The following is a 24509-nucleotide window of genomic DNA, read 5'->3' as shown; positions in this document are numbered from 1 at the left end:
GTCTGGGCGCCTCTGCTCCGGCAGTGAGTTTCCTCCTGTTGCAAGGCCAGCTCTTGCTTAGGAGCAAAACAAAGTGTCTTACCACGGCTTAACCTGGATTCTGCCTGTCTGCAGGGCTTAGAGGGGATGGCTTTGGCTCCATACTCCCTGCTTTTTGGGTGTCTGCTGATGGTGACTGCTTGCTTGAAAACAGAAGTGCTCAAGTGGGATTCATCTTTCTCCTATAGTACTTGCACGCAAACAGCTGTTTACAGCTGCTTTTTTTTTTTTTTTAACCCAGTAACACAGGACACACGGGATAGTGTTTTGACCTCTAGAACATTGTACATCGCTTTGCTTCTGGCTAGTGAGGTGACTCAGAGAGGGTGGGAAAGAGAATTCTAACAGCTCTTTGCATATATAGGCACGTGAAACCGAAGAGGTATAGAAGAAGCGCTTTCTTACCGATGTGCTTCATTTACTTTTATTTATTTTGTGGATCTCATATGCCTGGTGTATTAAGTCTTAGAATGGGATTTAGTAGATGAGGATTCAGCCTGGACTTTGCCACTATCTAGTAATATTTCTGTAGGCCCGTTACTTTATCTCTCTGGGCTTCATACTTTTGGTCAAATAAGAGTATTTGAACAGAAGATCCTTAAGGCCGGAAGAGACATTAATATACTGTTTTCTTTCTCGTTTTCCAGATGGTGAGAGAAACAGGGATCCTATAATTGTGCCAGGAATATTGCCAACATAGGGTCCTACTAAATATAGACCACATTTTGCAGGATTCTTAAAAGGAGTGTTCATATATGTCAGAGTTAAACCCCTACTTTCTTTTTTTTTTATCATTAGGATCAACAGTGATGATGACTGAGTGTACAAGCCTGCAATTTGTCAGCCCTTTTGCTTTTGAGGCAATGCAGAAGGTGGATGTTTTTCGTTTGGCATCTTTAAGTGATCCAGAATTAAGACTTCTCCTGCCCTGCTTGGTGCGAATGGCACTTTGTGCTCCTGCTGACCAGAGCCAAAGCTGGGCTCAGGATAAAAAACTCATCCTTCGTCTTCTTTCTGGAGTGGAAGCTGTCAACTCCATTGTTGCATTGTTGTCTGTGGACTTTCATGCTTTAGAACAGGATGCCAGCAAAGAACAGCAGCTTAGGTAATGTTATATATGTGGATTGGGATTTACCAAAGAAGAGGAATAATTTTTTTAATCTTTCAGAGCTCTTTATTGAATGCACTTCTTTAGAAAAAAGAAGACTGAATCTAAGCTTTGGAAAGCATGTTACTTAGTTCTTTTCTAATTGTACTTAAAATTCTAGGATTTTTTTGAAGCCCGTATCATCAAATTTTGTGTAGAGAAGTTTGGCCAGATATGCTGTCATATTCAGGCTAAAGTGATTATGACATGGCAAATAGGAAGGATGAGTTTGCCTAGCATAGAAGGATTTATTGGAACCACCTGGGAAGCTTTTAAAGCTTACATTGATTTCCCAAAATCTGAGCATGTGTTATATCTTTCCCTGCCCATTGTGAATCCATTGATGAGCCACTGTTAATGGAAGTGGATGTTACTATCACTGTGATAGTCTTTATATAGGTTGTGAGTCCTTGAAATAGGAAACTAAATAATACTTCAGAAGTAATACATTAATGAAATTTATTAAGAGATATATATTCTTTTGTAGATTATTTCAATAAAAGATAGTTTTTTTAATTTTATGCTATTATTCTCTACCAGTGTTCACATAATTGTTTTACACTTTTGTATTTTATTAGGCATAAACTTGGGGGAGGCAGTGGAGAGAGCATCCTGGTATCACAACTTCAGCATGGACTAACATTAGAGTTTGAACACAGTGATTCACCTCGTCGATTACGTCTTGTGCTTAGTGAGCTGTTGGCGATTATGAACAAGGTGCATTTATTTTAATCACAAATCAAAATATGCATGATTAAATGTCTGCACATAGAAGGTAGAAACAGGCAGTTGCATCCTCTTCTACATGTATTTTTATTTGTTGTGTGTGTGTGTGTTTAAATTTATTTATTTATGTGTACAAGAGCTGGGGTATAGGCCAGAGATGCGGGGGTGAGAGGATCCACCAGAGACAGAGTGGGGAACAGAACAGGCAGACTGAGTACATTGCTGAGGGGAGCAGTGGGTGAGAGAGGAGAGGTCTGCCTCTCCATGGGGGTTTTTCCCTGGCCGGCCGGGGATTGAACTCATGCTGCAGAGGCTGGGGATTGCTTCATAGTGTGGTGCTTAACCCCTGCCACCAGGGAGGCCCTGTTGTGTGTTTTCATTTCAAAGGATGAAAGTATGTTAAATGCCTGGCTTAAAATATTTCTTTCTCTAATTACTTTTTTTCTTTTATTGATGCCTATTTTTGCATCTTTATCCTAGGGATTTTTTTTTTTTTTTAAAGATTCTTTTTTTTTTTTTTTTTTAAAGATTTATTTATTTATTTATACAAGCACTGGGTACAGTCAGAAGCGCAGGAGGGTGAGAGAATTCACCAGAGCCAGAGCGGGGAGCAGAGCAGGCAGAAGGACTGAAGTACACTGCTGAGGGGAGCAGCGGGCAGCAGGAGAGTCTGCGCGCCATGTGGGACCCTCCTCCGGTGGCTGGGGAGCAGCCGGGGATCAAACCGGTACCACAGAGGCCGCGGGCAGCTTCGCAACCCAGCGCTCAACCGCTGCGCCACCGGGGAGGCCCTAGGGATTGTTTTTCTGGATGGAGTCCAGTTGTTCCTGATACCAAATTTCCAAATTTGATAATACCTTTATAGGATAGAATTCCTCCATAAAATGTATTGAAGTAGAGCTGAAAAATGTTCTTTTAGACAATGAATGAGCAAAAATTACCTCATATAACAGTGAAGAGGGAGTACCAAAGTTGAGTTGGCTATCGGATCACTGGTTAACCTCACTCACTAAATAACTGAATTACTCCTATATATGTTAATGAAGACTAGTCAACTTCCCATCAAATGATAGATTACTTTAGGTCATGGACCTTTGGAACTCTGAATTTTAAATTTGTGAGTATCAAGAGTCTGCCATACAAAGAACTAAATTGGCTTTTCTTTTTAAGAAGATGTACATGAGATTAGGCCCAGAGTTTCATAGGCAAAGTTATTTACTGTTAGAATTTCAAGTTTAGTTAATTTGTAACATATAAGGTTTCATTTTATGAGAAGACTGAATACATTTTTCCAAAGAAAATAGCATCAGGGATATTTTAGATAGTTTTTTAATACGTTTTTCCAAAGAAAATAGCATCAGGGATATTTTAGATAGTTTTTAAGATATGCTACAAATCTTTAAAACTTTTTTATTACAATTATTTCCTCTCTATTGTACTGATACTCTTTTAATTTCAATCTTTCTCCTACATCTTTTTCTTAATACTTCACTTGATGGCTATAATAAAATAAATGACCTACTCTAGGAGGTTTCCAAATTTTCAGTTCAGCATTCTTTAGCATATGGGAATGTGCTAAAACTATTGTAGGACATTTTCAAAAAAATTAATAGGTACTTTTGTTGACCTAAATTTTTATTTTTTGTTTTTCCCACAGTTAATTCAGAATTGAATATGAATGATACTTGTTATATTGCATTAAGTTTAAAGGGTTCTTTTTGCTTTTTATTTATTTATTATTAAAGATTTATTTATTTATGCATACAACAGCTGGGGTGCAGGCCAGAGATGATTCACCAGAGACAGAGTAGGGAGCAGAATAGGTGCATGCACTGAAACACATTGCTGAGAGGAAGAGCGGGCGAGACTAGAGAGGTCTGCTGCGCCATGTGGGTCACTTCCTTGGCTGGAGATCGAACTTGAACTCCTGCTGCAGTTGCTGTGGACAGCTTCACAGTGCTGCATCTTAACCCCTTGTGCCACCAGGGAGGCCCTTGCTTTTTATTTTTATTTATTTTTTTTTAAGATTTATTTATTTATTTATACAAGCACTAGGTACAGTCAGAAGTGTGGGAGGGTGAGAGGATTCACCAGAGCCAGAGCGGGGAACAGAACAGGCAGACTGACAAAATACACTGCTGAGGGGAGCAGCTGGCGTGGGAGGAGAGGTCTGTGTGCCATGTGGGACCCTCGCCAGCAGCTGGGGAGCAAACCGGCACTGCAGAGGCTGCGGGCAGCTTCGCAGCCCAGTGCTCAACTGCTGCGCCACCAGGGGAGGCCCCCTTGCTTTTTATTTTTAACTACAGCATTTCTACATCATTTTTGGGCTTGCTATAAATCCAGATGTTTCTAAATATATATATAGAAGGAAATCATTGAGACCCATACTGCTCTCTTAATAATAATTATTGTGACTACTAATTATGGTTAATTTTTTTCAAATTTGTTGAATACAGCATATTTTGCTGCAGTATATTAGTGACATGTTAGTAGACATGGCCTGGAAGCTTATGAAATAATTTAAAAAATAGGATTGATATCATTATGTAAAAAGTAATAGAATTTGTCATTCCTTTTTTGTTTTATTTAAAGGTGTCTGAGTCCAATGGCGAATTTTTTTTCAAGTCATCTGAGCTGTTTGAGAGTCCAGTCTATTTAGAGGAAGCTGCAGATGTACTTTGTATTTTACAAGCAGGTATTGTAATGAATGCTGAGATACATTTGAGAGATACTTTCTTATTAAATGATATGGTGTAACTTCTTAACTTGGAATGTTGTTATTTTAAGGGTCACCAAACAAGTGCTTTAAATATGGTTGACTCCATAGTGTAACATGTTATGCATATTATACAATTAAAATGATATATTTGAAAAAGTTTAATGACTTTAGAAAATGTTCCAATATGTTAAGAAAAATGCAAAGGACAAAATGGTAAGTAGAATGTAACTCAAATTTTGTTCAGCTAAATCAATCCCATAGATGGTTTAAAATGAAATATTTCATGCAAATGGCCAACAGGCATATGAAAAAATGTTCAACATCACTTGTCATCAGGGAAATGCAAATCAAAACTACCATGAGATACCATCTTACACCAGTGAGAATGGCACATATTAAAAAAACTAGCAACAACAAATGTTGGCGAGGGTGTGGAGAAAAAGGAACTCTTCTGCACTGTTGGTGGGAGTGCAAACTGGTCCAACCACTGTGGAAAGCTGTGTGGAGATTTCTGGACCTACTAAACATAGAGCTTCCATATGATCCAGCAATTCCACTCCTAGGTATTTACCCAAAGGACACAGAAACATCAATTCCAAAGAACACCTGCACCCCTATGTTTATAGCAGCACTGTTTACAATAGCTAAGCTTTGGAAACAACCCAAATGCCCAAAAATAGATGACTGGATCAAGAAGATGTGGTACATATATACCATGGAATATTACTCAGCATTCAAAAAAGATAAACACATGCAATTTGCAGCAACATGGATGGCGCTGGAAGGGATCATGCTCAGCGAAATAAGCCAAAAAGAAAAAGAAAAATACCGGATGGTCTCACTCATAGCAGGAATCTAGAAAACTTAAATAAGGGACCAGGAAAATGAATAACTATAAGATAGTGAAAATCAAAATCAACAAAAAACTATGAACCAGAGACACTTTTAGGGGGGTGGGAGGGGAGGGATGGGGGTCAGAATGGGGGGGCTGCAATTGTATGGGGAATATAACAATAAAATTTATTAAAAAAAAAAAAAAAAAAAAAAAAAAAATGAAGTATTTCAAATTATCAAATGAGTCATGGAATTAGAGCTGTTTTTTTTTTTTTTTTTAAGATTTATTCATTTGTACATACAAGAGCTGGGGTACAGGCCAGAGATGCTGGGGGTGAGAGGATTCACCAGAGACAGAGTGGGGAACAGACAGGCAGATTGACTGAAGTACACTGCTGAGGGGAGCAGCGGGCGAGTCAGGAGAGGTCTGCTGCACCATGTGGGTTGCTCCCTGGCTGGCCTGGGGATTGAACTCATGCTGCAGAGGCTGGGGATTGCTTCATAGTGTGGTGCTTAACCCCTTGCGCCGCCAGGGAGGCCCCTGGTTTTATTTTTATTCTTTGCAACTTTTTGCATTTTCTACATTCTTTGAAAGAGATGTATTTGCTCAGATTCAAAAGATAGAGGACATTAAAATGCAAAGCTTTTCATGAAAATGACTCTGTAGACCAGCAGTGTCCGCTGTAGCAGTGGCAGGGTTCTATATTGTACTTGTTCAGTAGAGTCACCACTAATTGCATGTGGTTATGGTTTATTTGAAATGTAGCTGTTTAAAGGAGCTGAACTGTTTAAAATTTTATTTGCTTTTAATGAATTTAGGTTTAAGCAGCCACGTGGAGCTGGTGACTATCCTACTGGACAGTTCAGCTCTAGACTGTGAAAAGAAAGTACCTTTATTGCTTGTAGGTGACCTTGCCAAAATGTAAGACATTTAATATATAGTACAAATCAATACTATTCCTTAGTAATAACATTGCTTTGTTTTCTTTTAGAGCTCCCTTCCCTGCTTCCAATAGTTGATGTAGCTGAAGCCTTGCTACATGTTAGAAATGGTGCCTGGTTCTTGTGCCTATTGGTGGCCAATGTTCCTGATAGTTTCAATGAAGGTAAATAGATTTTAAAGTAGGATATTGAAGAGATTCCCTTAGGCATGTGGAGGACTTATTTTTTTAAGATTTATTTATTTATTTATGCTTAGAAGAATGGGGTTGTAGGCAAGAGTTGCGGGAGGTGAGAGGATTCACCAGAGACAGAGTGGGGAGCAGAACATGTGGATCTACTGAAATGTACTGCTAAGAGGAGCAGTGAGTGAAATAGGAGAGGTCTGCTGCGCCATGTAGGTCAGCTCCTAAGCTGGACATTGAGCTCAGGCCTCAGTGGTGATAGCATAATAACACTGAGACTTAACCCCTTCACCACAATGGAGACGCAGAGGACTTATTTTTTGAGCTAAGAAACATTGATTGATTTTTTTTTCAGATTTTCTCTTTTGAAAGTTTATTAATGATTATCATTATAAAAATACTGAGGTTAGTGATTTCAGACTTGTTTTCAGATTACAAAATTAAGTATGGTGAGTATGTAGCAAAATTTTTTCTTAGCTGTTAGTCATCAGTGATATAAATAGGACAAAAAATTACTGAAGATCTAGAAGATACGACCCCTGTGTCAGAGAGCAAAGAAGACATGCTTATGTGTAGCTCTTCTAATACAATGTAATATGCTTCTTATGGTTTCATGTTTCCTGATTCTTTTCTTCTGGAGTGTCTAATCTGTGTAAATGATTGATATTCAAGACAGAAAAAAAATGGTTTCTAATTCTTACTTACACAACTTAAAGTAAAAGAGGCTCTTAAATATTTAGTTTGTAGGGGCCTTATAAAAAATGGAGAACGACAAGATGAAGAAAGTCTCGGAGGAAGGCGCAGGACAGATGCCTTACGCTTCTTATGTAAAATGAATCCTTCTCAGGCCCTCAAAGTCCGAGGCATGGTGGTAAGAGATATTATTGTTTTTCTGAAACAAAAGCCCTTATGTTAGAATCAGGAACTTTTCTGAAGATAGTTTTAGAATCTTGTAGATACTGGGAATTACAGCTCACGTACTGGATATGTCTCCTTCCTCTCTGGATTATTATGTTTTGTGACATGTCTCTTTAAACTCTAGATGCTTTGGAAGCATCCTGGCCTTTTTCCTTGTGATACTGGGTTCAGTTTGCTTTCTTTGCTGTGATAGGTAGAAGAATGTCACTTGCCAGGTCTTGGAGTGGCTTTGACGTTGGATCATACTAAAAATGAAGCTTGTGAAGATGGAGTGAGTGACTTGGTTTGTTTTGTTAGTGGTTTGCTTCTTGGAACAAATGCAAAAGTCCGGACTTGGTTTGGAACTTTTATCCGAAATGGACAGCAGGTGAGGAATAAATATCTATATAGGCTAAGTATCAGGATATTTTGACAAAGAGAATGAAATGCTTTCAAAATGATACCATTAGACAGAATTCTCAAATGTAGTGTATATTGGAATTTCCTTCCCTTTTAAGGCTGAATAATATTCCATTGTATGGGACATTTTATTTATCCACTTGTGTGTTGATGAAATATCTTACTTTTTTTTTTTAAGATTTATTTTATTATGCATACAAGAACTGGAGTACAGGCCAGAGGTGTGTGTGGGGGTGAGAGGATTCACCAGAGACAGAGTGGGGAACAGAACAGGCGGATTGACTGAAATACATTGCTGAGGGGAGCAGTGGGTGAGTCAGGAGAGGTCTGCTGTGCCATGTGGGTAGCTCCCTGGCCAGGGATTGAACTCGTGCTGCAATGGCTGCGGATAGCTCATAGGTTGTGTCTTAACCCCTTGTGCCACCAGGAAGGCCCTGAAATGTATTACTTTTTGCAATAGTTTTTAACATGCAAAATATTTTACTTTCCCATAAAACATTTCAGTCCCTGAGTGAACAAATATAGGATAATTTACTTGTTGAGGTCATTGAACTAGAGAGTAGTATATGTATACTGCTTTTTTTTTTTCTGTTATTTAAACTTTATTTTTTCTCTGTAATTCAAACTTTTTTTAGCTTTATTTTTTTGTTACTGATTTACCATATGCATCTAAGTTCTTCTTTATTTCTAGTCTATTTGAAAACTAATTTTAAGTTTTACTTTTCACCAGGAAGTTATTTGTATGCCTTCTATGTGTCAGGTGCTGTGCTAATAAGTAAACATTTGGTTTGCTCATCTTTCTTCTTGTGCTCCATGCTTTTATCTCTTTGTGGTCCATATTTCTTACAGAGAAAAAGAGAAACCAGTGGTTCTGTCCTTTGGCAAATGAGAAGGCAGCTGCTTCTGGAATTGATGGGCATACTTCCCACAGTAAGAAGTACCCGCATTGTGGAAGAAGCTGATGTGGAGATGGAGCCCACTGTTTCTGTGTATTCGGGGCTGAAAGAAGAGCATGTTGTGAAAGCCAGTGCACTCTTACGTCTGTACTGTGCCTTGATGGGGATTGCTGGACTCAAGTATTCAATACTTTGATATTATATCTTTTTTTATCATTTAACTTTCTTATTTCTAATCCCAAGAAAGTGAGCCAAAGTCCACTTTGTGTACATTTAGAGGATTTGGATTTTCTGTTGCACTAAGGTAGTGGGCAGGTGTATATAAAGAATGAAATCCCAAGGCTTCCTTCATAACTGGAATGTATCCATCAATTTTGGTTTGTTGTAAATAGAATTATGTAAATATGGGAGGAGCCAGAGCAGTTTAAGAAATTTATGATTTCACTACAGCTTGACATGACTGTAATGAATGATCTCAGTGCTCCTTTACCTAGTCCATGCATCTAGTTGATGTATGTTTCTTTTTATAACTAAGATCATGAATTGTTTAAAATTCATCTGATAAAATTATTAAGCATAAGGTTTCTTAGTCACTGCATATATTCTTTTGAATAATGTTCTCAGCTGTTGTACATACAGTCCTCACCTTGCATGTCTCTGATAAGAATGAATTTAGTTACTGTGGTTTAGTTAAATAGCACTGCTCCCTCAACAGCTAATATAGCAGTTACCATGACACATTAATTAACTGAATAATTGTGTGGAGTACAAACTTTGCCAGGAGCTTGCCAAGCCACAGATCGCTACTAAATAACTGATTTAAGTCATAAGCAGCGACCAGTCACATCTTTTAAAGTCTGTCCTGACTAGTCACTGCACATCTGTTACCAGGTTCATGAACAGTCTACGAAGTGGATAGTTTTATTGTCACTTTGTCTATCAGTGATAGGTCCAAGTGACATTTTCTAAAAATGCATAATTGAAAGAGGATATTATCCAATAAAGATGAAAGTCTTGCAAAGAAACTAAATATGGTAATGGTGCTATAACAGTTAAACCAAATGTCAGTAAAAGAAATAGCAGTGAGAATGCTGATGCTGCTGCCACTTGAGGGACTGTAGATATGTAGCCAGATGAACATAGAAGGTGAACTTTTAACATAAATAAGGAAAATCATTGTGACAGCAAGGATATGTCCCAGAGGAAGTGAAGCAGGCAAAAATCTTCACATTAAAGGAACTCTCGGGTATTTCATGACTGAAAGTAGAATGGGTAAAATGTTGGAAGCCAACTTGTACAGAAGTGTCCCAATTCATCAAGGTTTAGAGAAGTTCCTCTTTACATTATAAGTTATACAAGAATAAGAAGGCAAGGACTGTTCAAACTACTCTTGATAATTTTTTTTACCAAACACTTGAATCCCTAGTGTTTAATATTTTCATTTATAGAGTATATAAATATTAGTTTGACTGTATCTTTACTTACCTATGCATTATAACTTACAGTTTTTAATGTTTTGACCAAAAAAAAAAAAAACAGCTAAAGGTCATGGAACAATTATAATTTCCCCCATTGATCATTACCATCAAGTTGTATAGTTTCAGCTTGTTTATGTTCAGCTTCTTACAACTATGTAAAGCGTAGACTACCCTGTGTGTGTCTGAGTTGTAAACTGAATAGTTTTGCTCTTGACAACTTAAGATGTTAAAGATTTTATAAATAGTGAGGTATTTTTACAAAGCTCTAAGTTTGTATCTGAAAGGTTAAACTGTTTGGAAGATCCTTTTCCTTCCTCCCCCTACTAAAAAATGTAAAGCCTAATGATGACTTCCTTTTTTAGACCAACTGAGGAAGAAGCTGAACAGTTATTGCAGTTGATGACAAGCCGTCCTCCTGCTACACCAGCTGGGGTTCGCTTTGTTTCACTTTCCTTTTGTATGCTACTGGCCTTTTCTACACTTGTCAGGTACCTATTTATATAAGTGGCTCTGTTTTCTCAAGGACTGCTTTTATTTATTAAAATGCATGTGTAATATTTATTAGGAACTTTGTCCTAGGTATTGATAGTGGTTTTATCTTCTAGTAAAAGGGTGGCATTATCATTTACTGTAGGCTAGTCACTATTTTTAAAAGATTTATTTATTTATGCATATAAGATCAGGGGGTGAGAAGATTCACCAGAGACAGAGTGGGGAGCAGAAGAGGCAAATCTACGGAAATATACTGCTGAGGGAAGCAGTGGGTAAGACAGGAGAGGTCTATTGTACCATGTGGGTTAGCTCCCTGGCTGGGGATTGAACTCCTGCCAGTGGCTGCCAGTAGCTTCATAGTGCTGAGACTTAACCCCTTGTGCTACCAGGGAGGCCCAGAATAGTTCTTTAAGGTTTGTCAAGGCAAATAGCAGTCCGTACTCTCCTCCTCCCTTTTTTCCTTTCCTTTTCAGTTCTTTTAGCTGATTCCTTTGGTTTTTGATATCATATCTTTTAATAACATGTTTGTATATGCTAAATCTTGATTTTTCTTCAGTATTGTTGACTTCCCACTATGAATAATGAGGAATTCTCTTTTGTCCTCTCTGTCCCCAACATATTTACATATCACCTTCCCTTTCTCTCAGTACAGTTAAAATTTTGCAATATATAGTTTAATTAATTAATGTATAGTTGTTTATATTACACTACTGAGAATCCAGCCATGTGCTAGGTGATTACTTTTCTTATGCAAAACTTGTATTTTGCATTAATAATTATCTCTGTTAAAAGTTTTTCTGGGTGTACTGTGAACCTATAGTAATGCGGTATCTAACTCTACCAATCTAAACTTCCTCTCAAGATGTTCACACTCATTAGATAGTGTGTTTTCTTGAGGAAATCTGTCTTGGAGCATTCTGATCTGCTCCAATTTGAACTGGTTGTCTTCTGTACCCAGTACATAGCTCTTGTCCTGGAATTCCTCTTCACTCTCATTTTGTTAACCTCTTCTATGTTGGATTTCCTGTTTCCTGCATTTCATGTTTCCATCTTTTCTGAAGATACCTCTATTTTACATGGTCACTTGACTGATAGTTTGATGGGATATAGATTTCTAAGTTGGCATTAAATTTCTTTTGAGAATTTTGAAAATCTTGTAACTTCCGATGTTGCTATTAAGAAGTTTGATAACATTCTGGTTGCTGATCTTCTGTGTGACCTATTTGCCTTCATATGGAAGCATGGAGGATTAGTTTTTGTCCCGAGGGTTTTGAAATTTTTGGATAAGCCTTATTGTGAGTCTGTTTTTGTCATTTTCCTTTTTTTTCCCAAAGATTGATTTATTTATACAAGAACGAGGATACAGGCCAGAGGCATGGGAGGGTGAGAGAATTCACCAGAGACAGAGCAGGAAGCAGAACAGGCAGACAGACCAAAAGCATTCCTGACGGAGCAGCGGGCGAGGCAGGAGAGATCTGATGCGCCATGTGGGTATCTCCCTGGCCGGCTGGGAATCAAACCCGCACTGCATAGGCTGTGCTCAACCTGCTTCACAGTGCTGCGTTCAACCCGCTGTGCCACCGGGGAGGCCCAGTTTTTGTCTATTTTCTTAGGTGTTCAGCAAGTCCTTTCATCCTGCCAATGACCACTTATATAGATTGTCAGTCCTTTAAATTTAATCTATCTTCATTCTCACTCCCAGAACAGCTTGCGCCATTTGGAGATTCTATGGTATAAAGTAGATTGGTTTTCCCTCTACCAATTTAACATTCTGCTTTCTCAGCTCTGCCAAGTCACTTCCCATTCATCTATATGCACTCTAGCTTCCAGTATTTTGTGTTGTTGCCTCTCATCACCATCCTATGCATTGTACCTTTTAAGAAAAATTCCTGTAGTGTAGATTGGAGTCATAGGAGGGTGTGAAATTAGGTTCATGAAATAAAGTGCCTGCTTTTTTTCTTTTTACTTAATTTGTGAATGTCTCTAATGCTCATTACTTTTATAAAATGAGTATTTTTATCTGTATCTTATAAGTAGAATGATTAAAGTGCAGAGAGCTTATTCACATTTCTTCTTCAAGGTTACTCTATCAGTAATGAGCAGACATGGGATTCCCACTCAGGCCTGGTCGACTGTAAAGGCTGTAGTCTTTGTACTATGTAAAACATTGTCTTTTATTATTATTTTTTTATTTTTATGATTTAGTATGACTGACAATGAGCAATTTGAGTTCATTTTTCAAAATAAGGAAGAATAAATAATTTTTAATAAAAATAGTTCCAGAATGCTTTCTTCTACTTATGTTAGTATATCTGATTTAAACCAGTGATAATCTGGTGTGTTTTATATAGTACACCTGAACAGGAGCAACTAATGGTAGTGTGGCTAAGTTGGATGATAAAAGAAGAAGCTTATTTTGAGAGGTAAGATGACTTCATTAATTTCAGTTAATTAAGTTTTTTTAATCCTCTCTTCAGAAACTCATATTTTCTTTTCTTTTTCAACAGCACTTCAGGCGTCTCTGCTTCTTTTGGGGAGATGTTGTTATTGGTTGCTATGTACTTTCATAGCAACCAACTTAGTGCTATCATTGACTTAGTCTGTTCCACTTTGGGGATGAAGGTAATTGTCCTTTATGATTTTTCTTTCTTTTTTTTTTCCTAAAGACTTATTTATTTTATTTTTGCATATAAGAACTGGGGTGTAGGACAGAGGTGTGGGTGATAAGAGGATTCACCAGAGATAGAGTGAGGAGCAGAACAGGCAGATTTACTGAAATACATTGCAGTGGGTAAGATGGGAGAGGTCTGATGCAATGTAGGAGGGTTAGCTCCCTGGCTCAGGGTCTAACCTAGGTCACAGTGGTGATAGCTCTGAGACTTAGGCCACCAGTGGGGTCTTTATCATCTTTCTAAAGATGTTTCTAAACTGGGTGCTTCGTAGTGCAGAGTTAATAGGTTGTTTATATTGTGAAATAATTTCAGTCGTTTAATAGTTTGACAATTTATCAGGTGCTCTTGGAGAAAAATATGTTTTGGAAATACTTATTTACAAGAGTAATAGATATTCAGTGTAGAAAGCTTGAAAAATAAAAAATAAGGGAAAATGTAACCCCTTTGATCAGATAAACATACTAATGTTAATATTCTGGTGTTTGTACTTTCTTTAAGTTGATATACATATTCTGTAATTTTAAAGAACTTGCCAATATAAGAACTTCACTCATATCAATAAATATTCTAATTCAGTGCCTGATAGTCATACATTATGTGGACTAGTCTTGATTTAATTAATGGATCTTATTTGCCATGTAGATTTTCTGATTCTCAATAGTGCTTAAATATTCTTATTATGTAAATACATACATACATAAGCATTCACACATGTATATCTTCGAACACGTTTGGATTATTTCCATAGGATAAAGTTCTGTCAGATTATTTTCCAGAAAGATTATGCCAGTGTAATTATTCTCATTAATGAATAAGCATGTCTATTTTCCTAAACTGTAATCATCACCAGACATTCCCATTTGTTTTAATGTAACTCTTTTTTTTTTTTTTTTTTTATAGAGGCATGCTTTATTTATTTGTTTGCTGGTTTGTTTGTTTGTTTTGTTTATACATGCACTGGGTACAGTCAGAAGTGCGGGAGGGAGGGTGAGAGAATTCACCAGAGCCAGAGCGGGGAGCAGAGCAGGCAGAAGGACCGAAGTACACTGCTGAGGGGAGCAGCGGGCGGCAGGAGAGGTCTGCGCGCCATGTGGGACCCTCCTCCGGTGGCCGGGGAGCAGCCGGGGATCGAACCGGCGCCGCAGAGGCCGCGCGCAGTTTCGCAACCCAGCGCTCAACCGCTGCGCCACCGGGGAGGCCCTATTCCCATTTGTTTTAATCTTTGCAAATTTAGTTGACAAAAACTGTTCTTTCTTATTTTTCATTTGACTACTAGTGAAACTATAGTTCTCATTTTTGTTATTATTTTTTATAAGTTTATTTCATAATTTTTGGGGGGGTAGTTTTTAAGAGCCATGTGTTTTGACTGATTTATTTCTCTTGTGGAAGACTTATCAATATCCCAGTTTTTTCATATGGATTTTTATTTATTTTTCCTTTTGCTAATATAAAACATTCTTTATATATAAAAGATATGCCATTGTGCCTTATATATCATATTACATTGATTTCAAGACACATTTTACTCTATATTGAAATTGGGATTCATTTAAAAACTTAGTGTATAATATTAATTATTAATTCCCACCCCAACATTTTTTCTTGAGAAGTATTAAATCAGTGATGTCTTTTAATCCTTAATGTCTTTAAAAGTGAAGAGGTATGCTTTGTTGTGGTTGATTTCTTCCAGTTGTGGCAATTATTTTTGGAGTAGTATTTTAACAATTTTTATTTATTATATTTTTAAATAATAAATATTAAATGCATTAAAACATTTTGTGATTCTTTGCTGTTGTGCTTAAAAATGTTTTTCTTTCTTAAGATTTATAGAAATGATCACCTGAATTTCCCTATAGTTTATTTGTGCTTTCATGTTTTGCATTTAAATCTTTAATACATTTGGGGTTTATTTTGGGTCTGTTGTCATGTGTGCAAATCCATATATATATATCCCCCCCAGAAATGTAGCTATCCCTCCTCCATTTATAGAATAATCCAAGTTTTCCCACTGACTTGAAATGCCAATAATGGTATTTATTAAGTATTCTTTTATGTTGGTTCCATTTCTGCAGAAAAACACACTTTAATGTAAACTTGAGAAATCACTTCTGTCCTAGAGTATTGAACATTAATTTTATAACAGACATTTTAGATAATTGACCAGAGAAAATTGTACTTCATTTATTATATTTTCTAATGTTTTTGGAATTCTTCTGGTTGTTTTAGATTGTAATTAAGCCAAGCTCCTTGAGTAGGATGAAGACTATCTTCACACAGGAAATTTTTACTGAGCAGGTACAATACTTTCAATATCTTTATTAACATTTTTTTTTTTTGCAGCATTCTTAGGGGAAAAGTTATATATTTCAGCTTAAGAGAATAATATTTTTCTACTGCTTCTCAGTTTCTAATGCTGATTTATTCTTTGAAACTTCATTAAAGAATGAAGTTTCATTAAAAGTACACTAAAAGTGGGCCTCCCCTGGTGGTGCAGTGGTTGAGCGCTGGGCTGCGAGGCTGCCTGTAGCCTCTGCAGCTCCAGTTCGTTCCCCGGCCGCTGGTGAGGGTCCCATCAAAAAAAAAAAAAAAAAAAAAGTACACTAAAAGTTCATTAAAAGTCCATTAAAAGTACACTTTTAGGGCTTCCCCTGGTGGTGCAGGCAATTGAGCACAGCGCTCTGAAGCTGTCTGCAGCCTCTGTAGCACGGGTTTGATCCCGGCTGGCCTGCAAGAATCCCACATGGCGCAGCAGACCTCTCCTGTCTTGCTTGCTGCTCCCCTCAGCAGTGTATTTCGTCAGTCTGCCTGTTTTGTTCCCTGCTCTGTCTCCGGTTAATCCTCTCACCCTCCCGTGCATCTGGCCTGTACCCCTGTTCTTGTATAAATAAATAAATTTTTAAAAAATACACTTTTAAAGCTGCCTAATATATTCAAAAGTGTTTTTTAAATTTACATTATTTTGGAGACTTTGAGTAGAGACTTTAGAGTACAGTCTTAGATATTTATGGTGAGGCACTCACATTGAGTAATCATTTGGATTTCTTAGGAGAAAAATAAAATAGAGGGCTATTGAAACCTCTAGATTACAAAGTTTCATTTCTAACTAGACTTCAAGCTAGTTTTAGATGCCTTGTTTAAAAGTCACTTAAATTCTCTTATTTGGCTGTAGTACTTTTTGTTCATGGTTAACCCTAGGGATATTTTATTTTTCTGTGAAGGACACTATGCTAAAATTTAAAATTAATTCTTAGAGATTCATTTGTCAATTTAAATCTCAATATTAAAAATATATATGTCTTTAAAAAATGGAGCATTTTTTAAATGGAGAGGTCTGCTGTGCCATGTGGGTCACCTCCCTGGTCGGGGATTGAACTTGTTTTGCTGTAGCTATGAATTGCTTCATGGTGCTGACACTTAACCCCTTGCACCACCAGGGAGGCCTTCCTAATTCATGAATTTTTAAAAATAAATTTCTTCCACCTTAACAAAACCTTTCGAGGCAGATAAAATAGTTTTGTTCAGTTTCGTATATGTAAAAACAGGCTTAGGAGGTGAAGTGACTTTTCCCAGGTCTTTGAACCCAGATTTTATGATTCTGGACTTTGTATTTTTTATCTTACTTACAACACTGGCAACACACACACATATTTAAAAATAAATTTAGAAAATTAAAGAACTTTATAAATCCTTTAATGTGTGCTATCTCCTCATTCAAAAATAATTGAAACAAGTCATAATTGGTTTTTATCATTTATTCCTCTGTGTCACATTGTATTAAGTATTAGTATTCTACCTCCTAATCCTCCCTCTTACAGAATAATTTTATATTTGTTTCTATTATATGTATTAATTCTCTTTTTCCTTTCTAGGTTGTCACAGCTCATGCAGTTCGGGTCCCTGTCACCAGCAACCTGAGTGCCAACATTACTGGATTTTTGCCTATTCATTGTATTTACCAGCTTCTCAGGAGTCGTTCCTTTACCAAGCACAAAGTGTCAATAAAAGTACGAATTTACATTTATATTTTGAGCTGCAATCCAAATTAATGCTTTTTTCCTAGTTTTATTTACTTATTTATTTTTATCCTTTCCCAGTTGTATTTATTTTGTAGGTCTTAACTGTAAGTTAATATAGGAAATGTGCCTAGTTGCCAGTGATTTTAATAGTGATAATTACTAGGAACTTAATTTCCGATTTTTATATTATAATTGTTATTATTTACAAAATGTATAGTATTGCTAATCCACACAAATTCTCAATAATAGTATATTGCTATTTCTGGAAACCTTAGTAAGAAGTTACATATTCTGTAGTTGGGTTTTGTTCATGAAACAGAAAATTGTTGATCAGTCATGACCAGAATTTGTAGGTTTGTCACAAGGACATCTAACACCTACCTTATAATATATATTTTGATATGTTTTTAATTTTTTATAGTTGGCTATATCAAACAGTTAAAAGGTCCAATAAAGAAAAGATTGACTCCCCAAAGTATCGAAATCTGTTTGAACCTTTCCTAGGGGCTCTTTCACTTTTACAAAGAATAATGAAAAATATATGTATGACATATCACTTTTTAAATTATCCTTGTTTTTATGATTTACAAAATTGTATCTTTGGCTGCTGCTTGTTTTTAGCAAGTGAAATAGGTGAGAATTAGGATTCCACATGCACACCCAACATTTCTACATATACTATAGTCATGTATAGTTTCCCATAAGTGTTTGTTAAAGTCATCTTTTAAAAAAAATTGCATTTTTTTTTCTTTATTGAGGTAACTTTTACAACAGTGCATATGATTTAGGGTTATAGTTTCATACCTCTTCAGATATATGTTACTATACTATGCCCACCAAAGCACCAGTAATCCTCCATCATAGTCCCTTGGGTCCCTCTTCACCTCTCACTTCTCCTTTATCCCCCCGCAACCCTCTGGTAGCCTCAGTTCCCAGTCATATTTCTAGCGGTTGTTTTGGTTTAGTTTTGTCTGTTTCTTTATATTCCAGATGTGAGTGAAATCACCTGGTAAGCATTTGTCTTTGTCCTTTTGACTTATTTTGCTTAGCAAAATCCTCATTAGTTCTGTCCAGTTCCGTCCATGTTGCACAAAGGGCAAGATGTAATCTTCTTTTTATAGCTGAGTACTATTCCACTGTGTATACATATCACATTTTTTTCTTAATTTTTATTGAGGTGATAGCACTGTACATGGTTTTGAGGTGTAGGATCCTACCCTTCAGGTACATGTTACCACATGACAGCCACCTTGAAGGCACCCATGGTTTTCCATTGTGTCTCCTCCCAAATTTGCTCCTTCCTTTTCTGGTAGCCTCAGTTCTGTAATCAGATTTTTGGGATTTGTTATTGGTTTAATTTTATCTGACCCTTGTTTTATTTTTCTATATTCCACATACAAGTGGCACCATCTGGTATTTGTCTTTTTCCTTTCCATTTATTTTGTTTAGCATAATTGCCTCTAATTCTATCCATGTTGTTGCAAATGACAATTGTTTATCTTTTTTGTTTTGTGTATATGTATCATTTTTTCCCAATCTACTCATCTGTTTGGGGGCCCTTAAGTTTCTATAGCTTGGCTGCATATCTCTTCAATTTAGTGTTTTGTATTCTTTGGGTAGAGTTGTAGGAATGGAATTTCTGGATCGTATGGAAGATCCGTTTTTAACTTTTTGAGACACCTCTGTACTGCAAAGTCAGTTTTCTATTTGAGTCTGCCATAAGAAATACCCCTCTCCCTAAATTTCCGTGTTGTGGGGTTTTCTACAACAACACATAGGATGCTCCAAAAACAGATGTAGTAGAGACTTAAAATATTTTTCCAGCTATTTACAAACCAATATATTAAAAATTCAAAGTCAAGTTTCTCATCATTTTACATTTCTTTTCCACTGGACAATTTCTTGATTAGGATACAAAGATAGTTCATAATTTTAAGTCAAAGACAATTGTAAAATTGTGTAATATATTTATAGCTACTAAAAGTTAATTGTTTCACAGATTCATAAATCATATAAAACTACTTTTTTTTTTAAAGATTTTATTTATGCGTAGAAGAACTGGGGTGTATGCCAGAGGTGTGATGGTGAGAGGATTCACCAGAGACAGAGTGGGGAGCAGAAGAGGCGGGTACACTGAAATATACTGCTAAGAGGAGCAGTGAGTGAGACAGGAGAGGTCTGCTGCGCTATGTGAGTTAGCTCCCTGGCTAGGAGTGAACTCAGGCTGCAGTGGTGATAGCTTGATGGCACTGACACTTAACCCCTACACCACCAGGGAGGCCCTGTTTGTATACTTTTTAAATATCCCTTACTTTTTCTTAATGTTGTCATTGATATAGTGTCTATAATCTTCTTTTTTAGGACTGGATTTATAGACAACTATGTGAAACCTCCACTCCACTCCATCCTCAATTACTTCCTTTGATTGATGTGTACATAAATTCTATACTTACTCCTGCTTCTAAATCTAATCCAGAAGCCACAAATCAGCCAGTCACAGAACAGGAGATACTCAATATTTTCCAAGGAGTTATTGGGGTAAAATAGTGGTTCTTTTATATTTATTTGCTTATTTTTTCTTTTGGTTTATTCTTCTGACTTATTCTATATGTTCCTTTTGACTGCTAGAGGACTTTTGGTTGGTTCTGAATCTAAAATGGGGTTAAATTTCTTTAGATCACTTATACAAATAAAAGATGGTATTCCAATTAGTTTGTCAAATAGGTACTTTTTGAGGAATTATTTTAAAAGCTACATTTTAAAGTCTAAGGATTACCCTGGAGATTGTGTTTCACAAAAGACTGTGTGCCATTCAGACATACTCAACGCAGGTTTATTTAACTTCCTGGAAACCTAAGGTATATCCAGATTCATTAGATTTATTTATGGAGAATTTGAAGAAACTCTTTCTTTATTTTGTTAAAAGGAAAAAAATAGTTGCATTTTTCACAGATGTATTTAAATGTACAATAACAGTTTTAAGGTTTTTTTTTAAATCCAAATATGAGAGGATATTTCAGACTCTTCTATGCCTGTTTTAGAAGCCTGGTGGGATGTTGTTAAGTAATAGATGAAGTCTTTTTTTTTTTTTTCTATCTTTAAAAAGACTGTCAGTCATATCTTTTAACTCCCATGTTATCTCAAGTTTAATTTAAACTTCATATTGTCTTTTTGAGTTTAATGCAAACAACAACATAATTTTTCTGTTTTATCTGAGCTTGGGAATAGCAACACCAAATAACCAATTTTGAATATTTTTACTATCAAAATGCACTCATGAAATTTTATAATGTTTTGAAGTGTTTGTAATATTACCTCTAGGGTGACAACATCCGCCTTAATCAGCGTTTTGGTATCACAGCACAGCTATTGGTGCTTTACTATGTATTGTCTTATGAGGAAGCTCTCCTGGCAAACACAAAGACTTTAGGTAAGTTGCGCACAGGGATGTGTTTCTAGTGATGGTTCATTTTATTCCTTTCCAAAACTGCTATATGAGAAAAATAAGATCAAATAGTCTAACAAGCACCAGCATCATCATTCTGTAGTCATTGCATTGTGCACTGTGCACATGATGTATTCATCTGTTGAAGGAGATTTAAAATTGCCTATATTTTAACAAATTTCCCTTTTTTTAAAGACTTTATTTATTTATGCATGTAAGAGTTGGGGTGTAGGCCAGAGGTGTGGGGATTGGGTGAGAGGATACACCGGAGACAGAGTGGGGAGCAGAACAGGTGGATGGATTGAAATACACTGCTGAGGGGAGCAACGGGCGAGACAGGAGAGGTCTGCTGCACCATGTGGGTCAGCTCCCTGGCCAGGCATCAAACTCATGCTGCTGTGGCTCCATAGTGCTGAGACTTAACCCCTTTCACCACCAGGAAGACTGTAACAATTTTCCTTACCTTATTAATGAAATATAAATCAAGAGATAAATCAGAGGGAAATGTGACTGAAATTTTTTGGCTTAATTTTAGTCTGCCTTGTCTTCCTTCCATTAATGTGAAAAATAACCACCTCTTCTTTTGCTATAAAATTATCACTGAACTGGGCATTCAAACATATCCACTTACTATACTATCATAAGGTTGGATTTAGCATAGAACTTAATCAGTGTAGGGCCTCCCTGGTAGCATAGGGGTTAAGTCTCGGCACTCTCACCTTTCCGACCTTAGTTCAATCCCTGGCCAGGGAGCAGACCCACATGGTGCAGCAGACTTCCCAAGCCCTGCCTGATGCTCCCCTTAGCAGTGTATTTCAGTCGATCTGCCTGTTCTGCTCCACACTCTGTCTCTGGTGAATCCTCTTACCCCCCACACCTCTGGCTTACATCTCAGTTCTTCTACACAAAAATAAATAAATCTTTTTTTAAAAAAAGCTGTAGGCACTGAGTATGTATAAGGCAGGGAAAGTTCTTATAAAGGTGATGGTGGCTTGGGCTGGTATCAATATATGTGTATTTTGAAGGTAGAGTTGAAAATTTCACCCATGAATTCATGAAGTTTGAGAGAGAGGAACCAAGGTTGGCATGGAGGCTTTTGTCCTCAACCTAAAGGATAGAATTGCTATCAACTGAAAGAAAAACCTGGATAGGGAGAGAGTTTGAGGTGGATCGGACGCTCAGTTTTGGGCATGTTAAGTTTGCGATGTCTGACAGGCTTTCAAGTGGGGATGTTAAAGAAACAGTTGTAGGGACTCCCTGTGGCCAAGGGGTTAAGTCTCAGCACTGTCACCTCCATGGCCTGAGTTCAGTCCCTGGCCAGGGAGGTAACCCTCACGGTACAGTTGTGTCTCGTCCGCTCATCCTGTGTAGTCCACTGCTCCCCTTAGCAGTGTATTTTGTTAAATCTGCATGTTCTGCTCTCCACTCTGTCACTGGTGATTCTTCTCACCCCCTGCATTTCTAGCCTGCACCCCAGTTCTTCTACTAAATAAATATTTAAATAAATAAAGGGAGGTAGTGTGGGAGGAAAACCGAGAATATGATGTTCTGGATGTCAAGGAAAGAATGTTTGAAGGTGGAGGGAGTGATCATCTGTGTCAAGTGATCTTGATAGATAATAAGGTTAATCTCTCAGCTAATGACTACATACAGCTTGCTGGAGGAGTAAAATGGTAGGATGAAAGCCTATTTGTAGTGAATTAAACAGAGATGGAGAGGAGTTATACTGGAGACAATGAGTAAAACAGCTATTTCAATTGTTGTAAAGAAGACTAGAACAATGATGTGGTAATTGGGGAGGAACATGGGGTCAGAAGAAGACTTTTTAAAGGGAGAGAAGAGAGATTGTCCATATGCTGTTGGGAATAATGGAATAGAGAAGGAAGGTTAATGATGCAGAGAATCCCTGGAGTGATGTGCTTGATAGATGAGAGGAGATGGGGTTAGAAGACAAATGGAGGGATTGGCTTCTCTTAGAATTTTTTCTCCTGGTTTAGATTATTTTATGGGCTAGTGTGAATAGAATTAAACACATTTCTACAGTTTTGTTGAATATGAGGTTGAATGTTATATTGGAATCTTTGAAAGCCATACATTGGAAGAAATCTGGAAATGTGTGATTACTCATAGTTACATATATAATCATAGATTTTCTCATAGCCCTTTGATAATTATAGTTTAGTCTTTTGCTAGAGGACTGAAAATGTCCTTGATGTTGTATGTCACTGAGATGTTAATGAGAAATGATTAGTCAGGGCTTGCCTGGCTGCTAGTTTTTGATGGATTTACTAAAATATAATCAGAATTTCATTTCTAATATCATAGGTCTGGAAACTTAAATATTGATACTTCCCCTAAGCTGATATTGGGAACTCTAGATCTTAATAATCCGAGTACCTTGAAATGAAATGAAGGTACTAGCCATATACACTAGGGTGAGGATAAGACAAGAAAGAGAGTGATGGTTGGCAAGATTTTTACTGTTGAATCTAGGGATCCACTGAAGATTTTGAGCATGGAGCCAGAGACATATGTCCAATTAAGTACTGCAGTCACTGTCTGCTCATCATTTATTAAAGAATAGAAATTAAGATGGACTTATAAAAAAATGGATTTATTTATTGGCTTATGGCAGGAGTTGTGAGAGAAAGAAGTCAGACATTTACATTGACTCTTAAAAAAGAGTCACGCACACTACAGCATATAGTTAAATTAAGCTTATTGGAAGCATGGAGCTTTAAACTATTTGTTTAAAATTTCGTTGGGTCTTCCTAATTGGATTTGGGAGAGTTTTGAATCACTTATTGGGTTGTTTTCTCTCTTTCTTCTTTTTTTTTTTTAACTGTAGGCCCCTTCTGTAGATGACTTTCATTATGACTTTTTTGCCCTCTAATTTCAGTTCCACATTGGCATTTTCTGAATCTCACCCTTAGGTATATTCTTGCTTTTCCTGTGTATCCACTGTTTTGGTAGTGACTCTTCACCCTTTATAAGCTGTATTCACAGGTTAAGTGAATTATAAGTAATGATATTGTCTTTATTCACATTTGAGTTAAAATTTCTTTTGTTTCTCACACTTTCTTTTGTATATTTTATCTTTGATGATAGCTGCCATGCAAAGAAAGCCCAAATCATATTCTTCTTCTTTAATGGATCAGATTCCTATCAAATTCCTTATTCGACAGGCTCAAGGACTACAACAGGAGTTAGGAGGTATTTGCTTTTTTACTGCTAAACTTTATGGCTAAAAAATATCCCTAGTGTTTATAATGTTACAAAGTATAATATGTGCTCAATGCTAAAATTCAGACGAGTGAAATTCCTCTATACCTTTTTCTTTATTGTTACTCCCTTTACGCAACACCCCACCCCTTGACTTCGCCGCCCCCCCCCCCACAACAATAGCCCAAGTGTTTTTGGTGTGTAATTTCAGACATTCTTTTCTACAGCTTGAGCCATATGTAATTGCTGGTATTCAACCATTTTTGACCTACAAAACTGCAGTTTCATATGGTTGAACCTAATAAGTACATAGGAGTAAAAAGGTAAAAATAAAAAAAAACATTAAATTGTATTATTCCTTTTTTCTTCTGAGACTAAGACT

At 36.8% G+C, this 24509-nt stretch overlaps 1 protein-coding gene across 1 annotated transcript in view; it reads left to right on the top strand.

The window, feature by feature from the left end:
* Positions 1-848: 848 nt before the first annotated feature.
* Positions 849-24509, top strand: part of INTS2 (integrator complex subunit 2) — a gene marked incomplete at both ends in the record, with an annotated part of 34849 nt that continues 11188 nt past the window's right edge. The window contains 15 exons of the mRNA XM_084237377.1: positions 849-1144; positions 1765-1903; positions 4505-4607; positions 6458-6571; positions 7330-7460; positions 7701-7874; positions 8756-8982; positions 10643-10768; positions 13124-13195; positions 13280-13394; positions 15671-15739; positions 17314-17448; positions 19822-19998; positions 20782-20890; positions 24014-24118. Of these exons, the coding sequence (XP_084093503.1) occupies positions 849-1144; positions 1765-1903; positions 4505-4607; positions 6458-6571; positions 7330-7460; positions 7701-7874; positions 8756-8982; positions 10643-10768; positions 13124-13195; positions 13280-13394; positions 15671-15739; positions 17314-17448; positions 19822-19998; positions 20782-20890; positions 24014-24118 (2092 nt within the window). The remainder of the gene's footprint in view (positions 1145-1764; positions 1904-4504; positions 4608-6457; positions 6572-7329; positions 7461-7700; positions 7875-8755; positions 8983-10642; positions 10769-13123; positions 13196-13279; positions 13395-15670; positions 15740-17313; positions 17449-19821; positions 19999-20781; positions 20891-24013; positions 24119-24509) is intronic.

Source organism: Talpa europaea, assembly GCF_964194135.1.
Source record: "Talpa europaea genome assembly, chromosome: 7".
Lineage (NCBI taxonomy): Eukaryota > Metazoa > Chordata > Mammalia > Eulipotyphla > Talpidae > Talpa > Talpa europaea.
The sequence above is the reverse complement of the archived record's forward strand: the minus strand, read 5'-3'. Positions and strand labels throughout refer to the sequence as shown.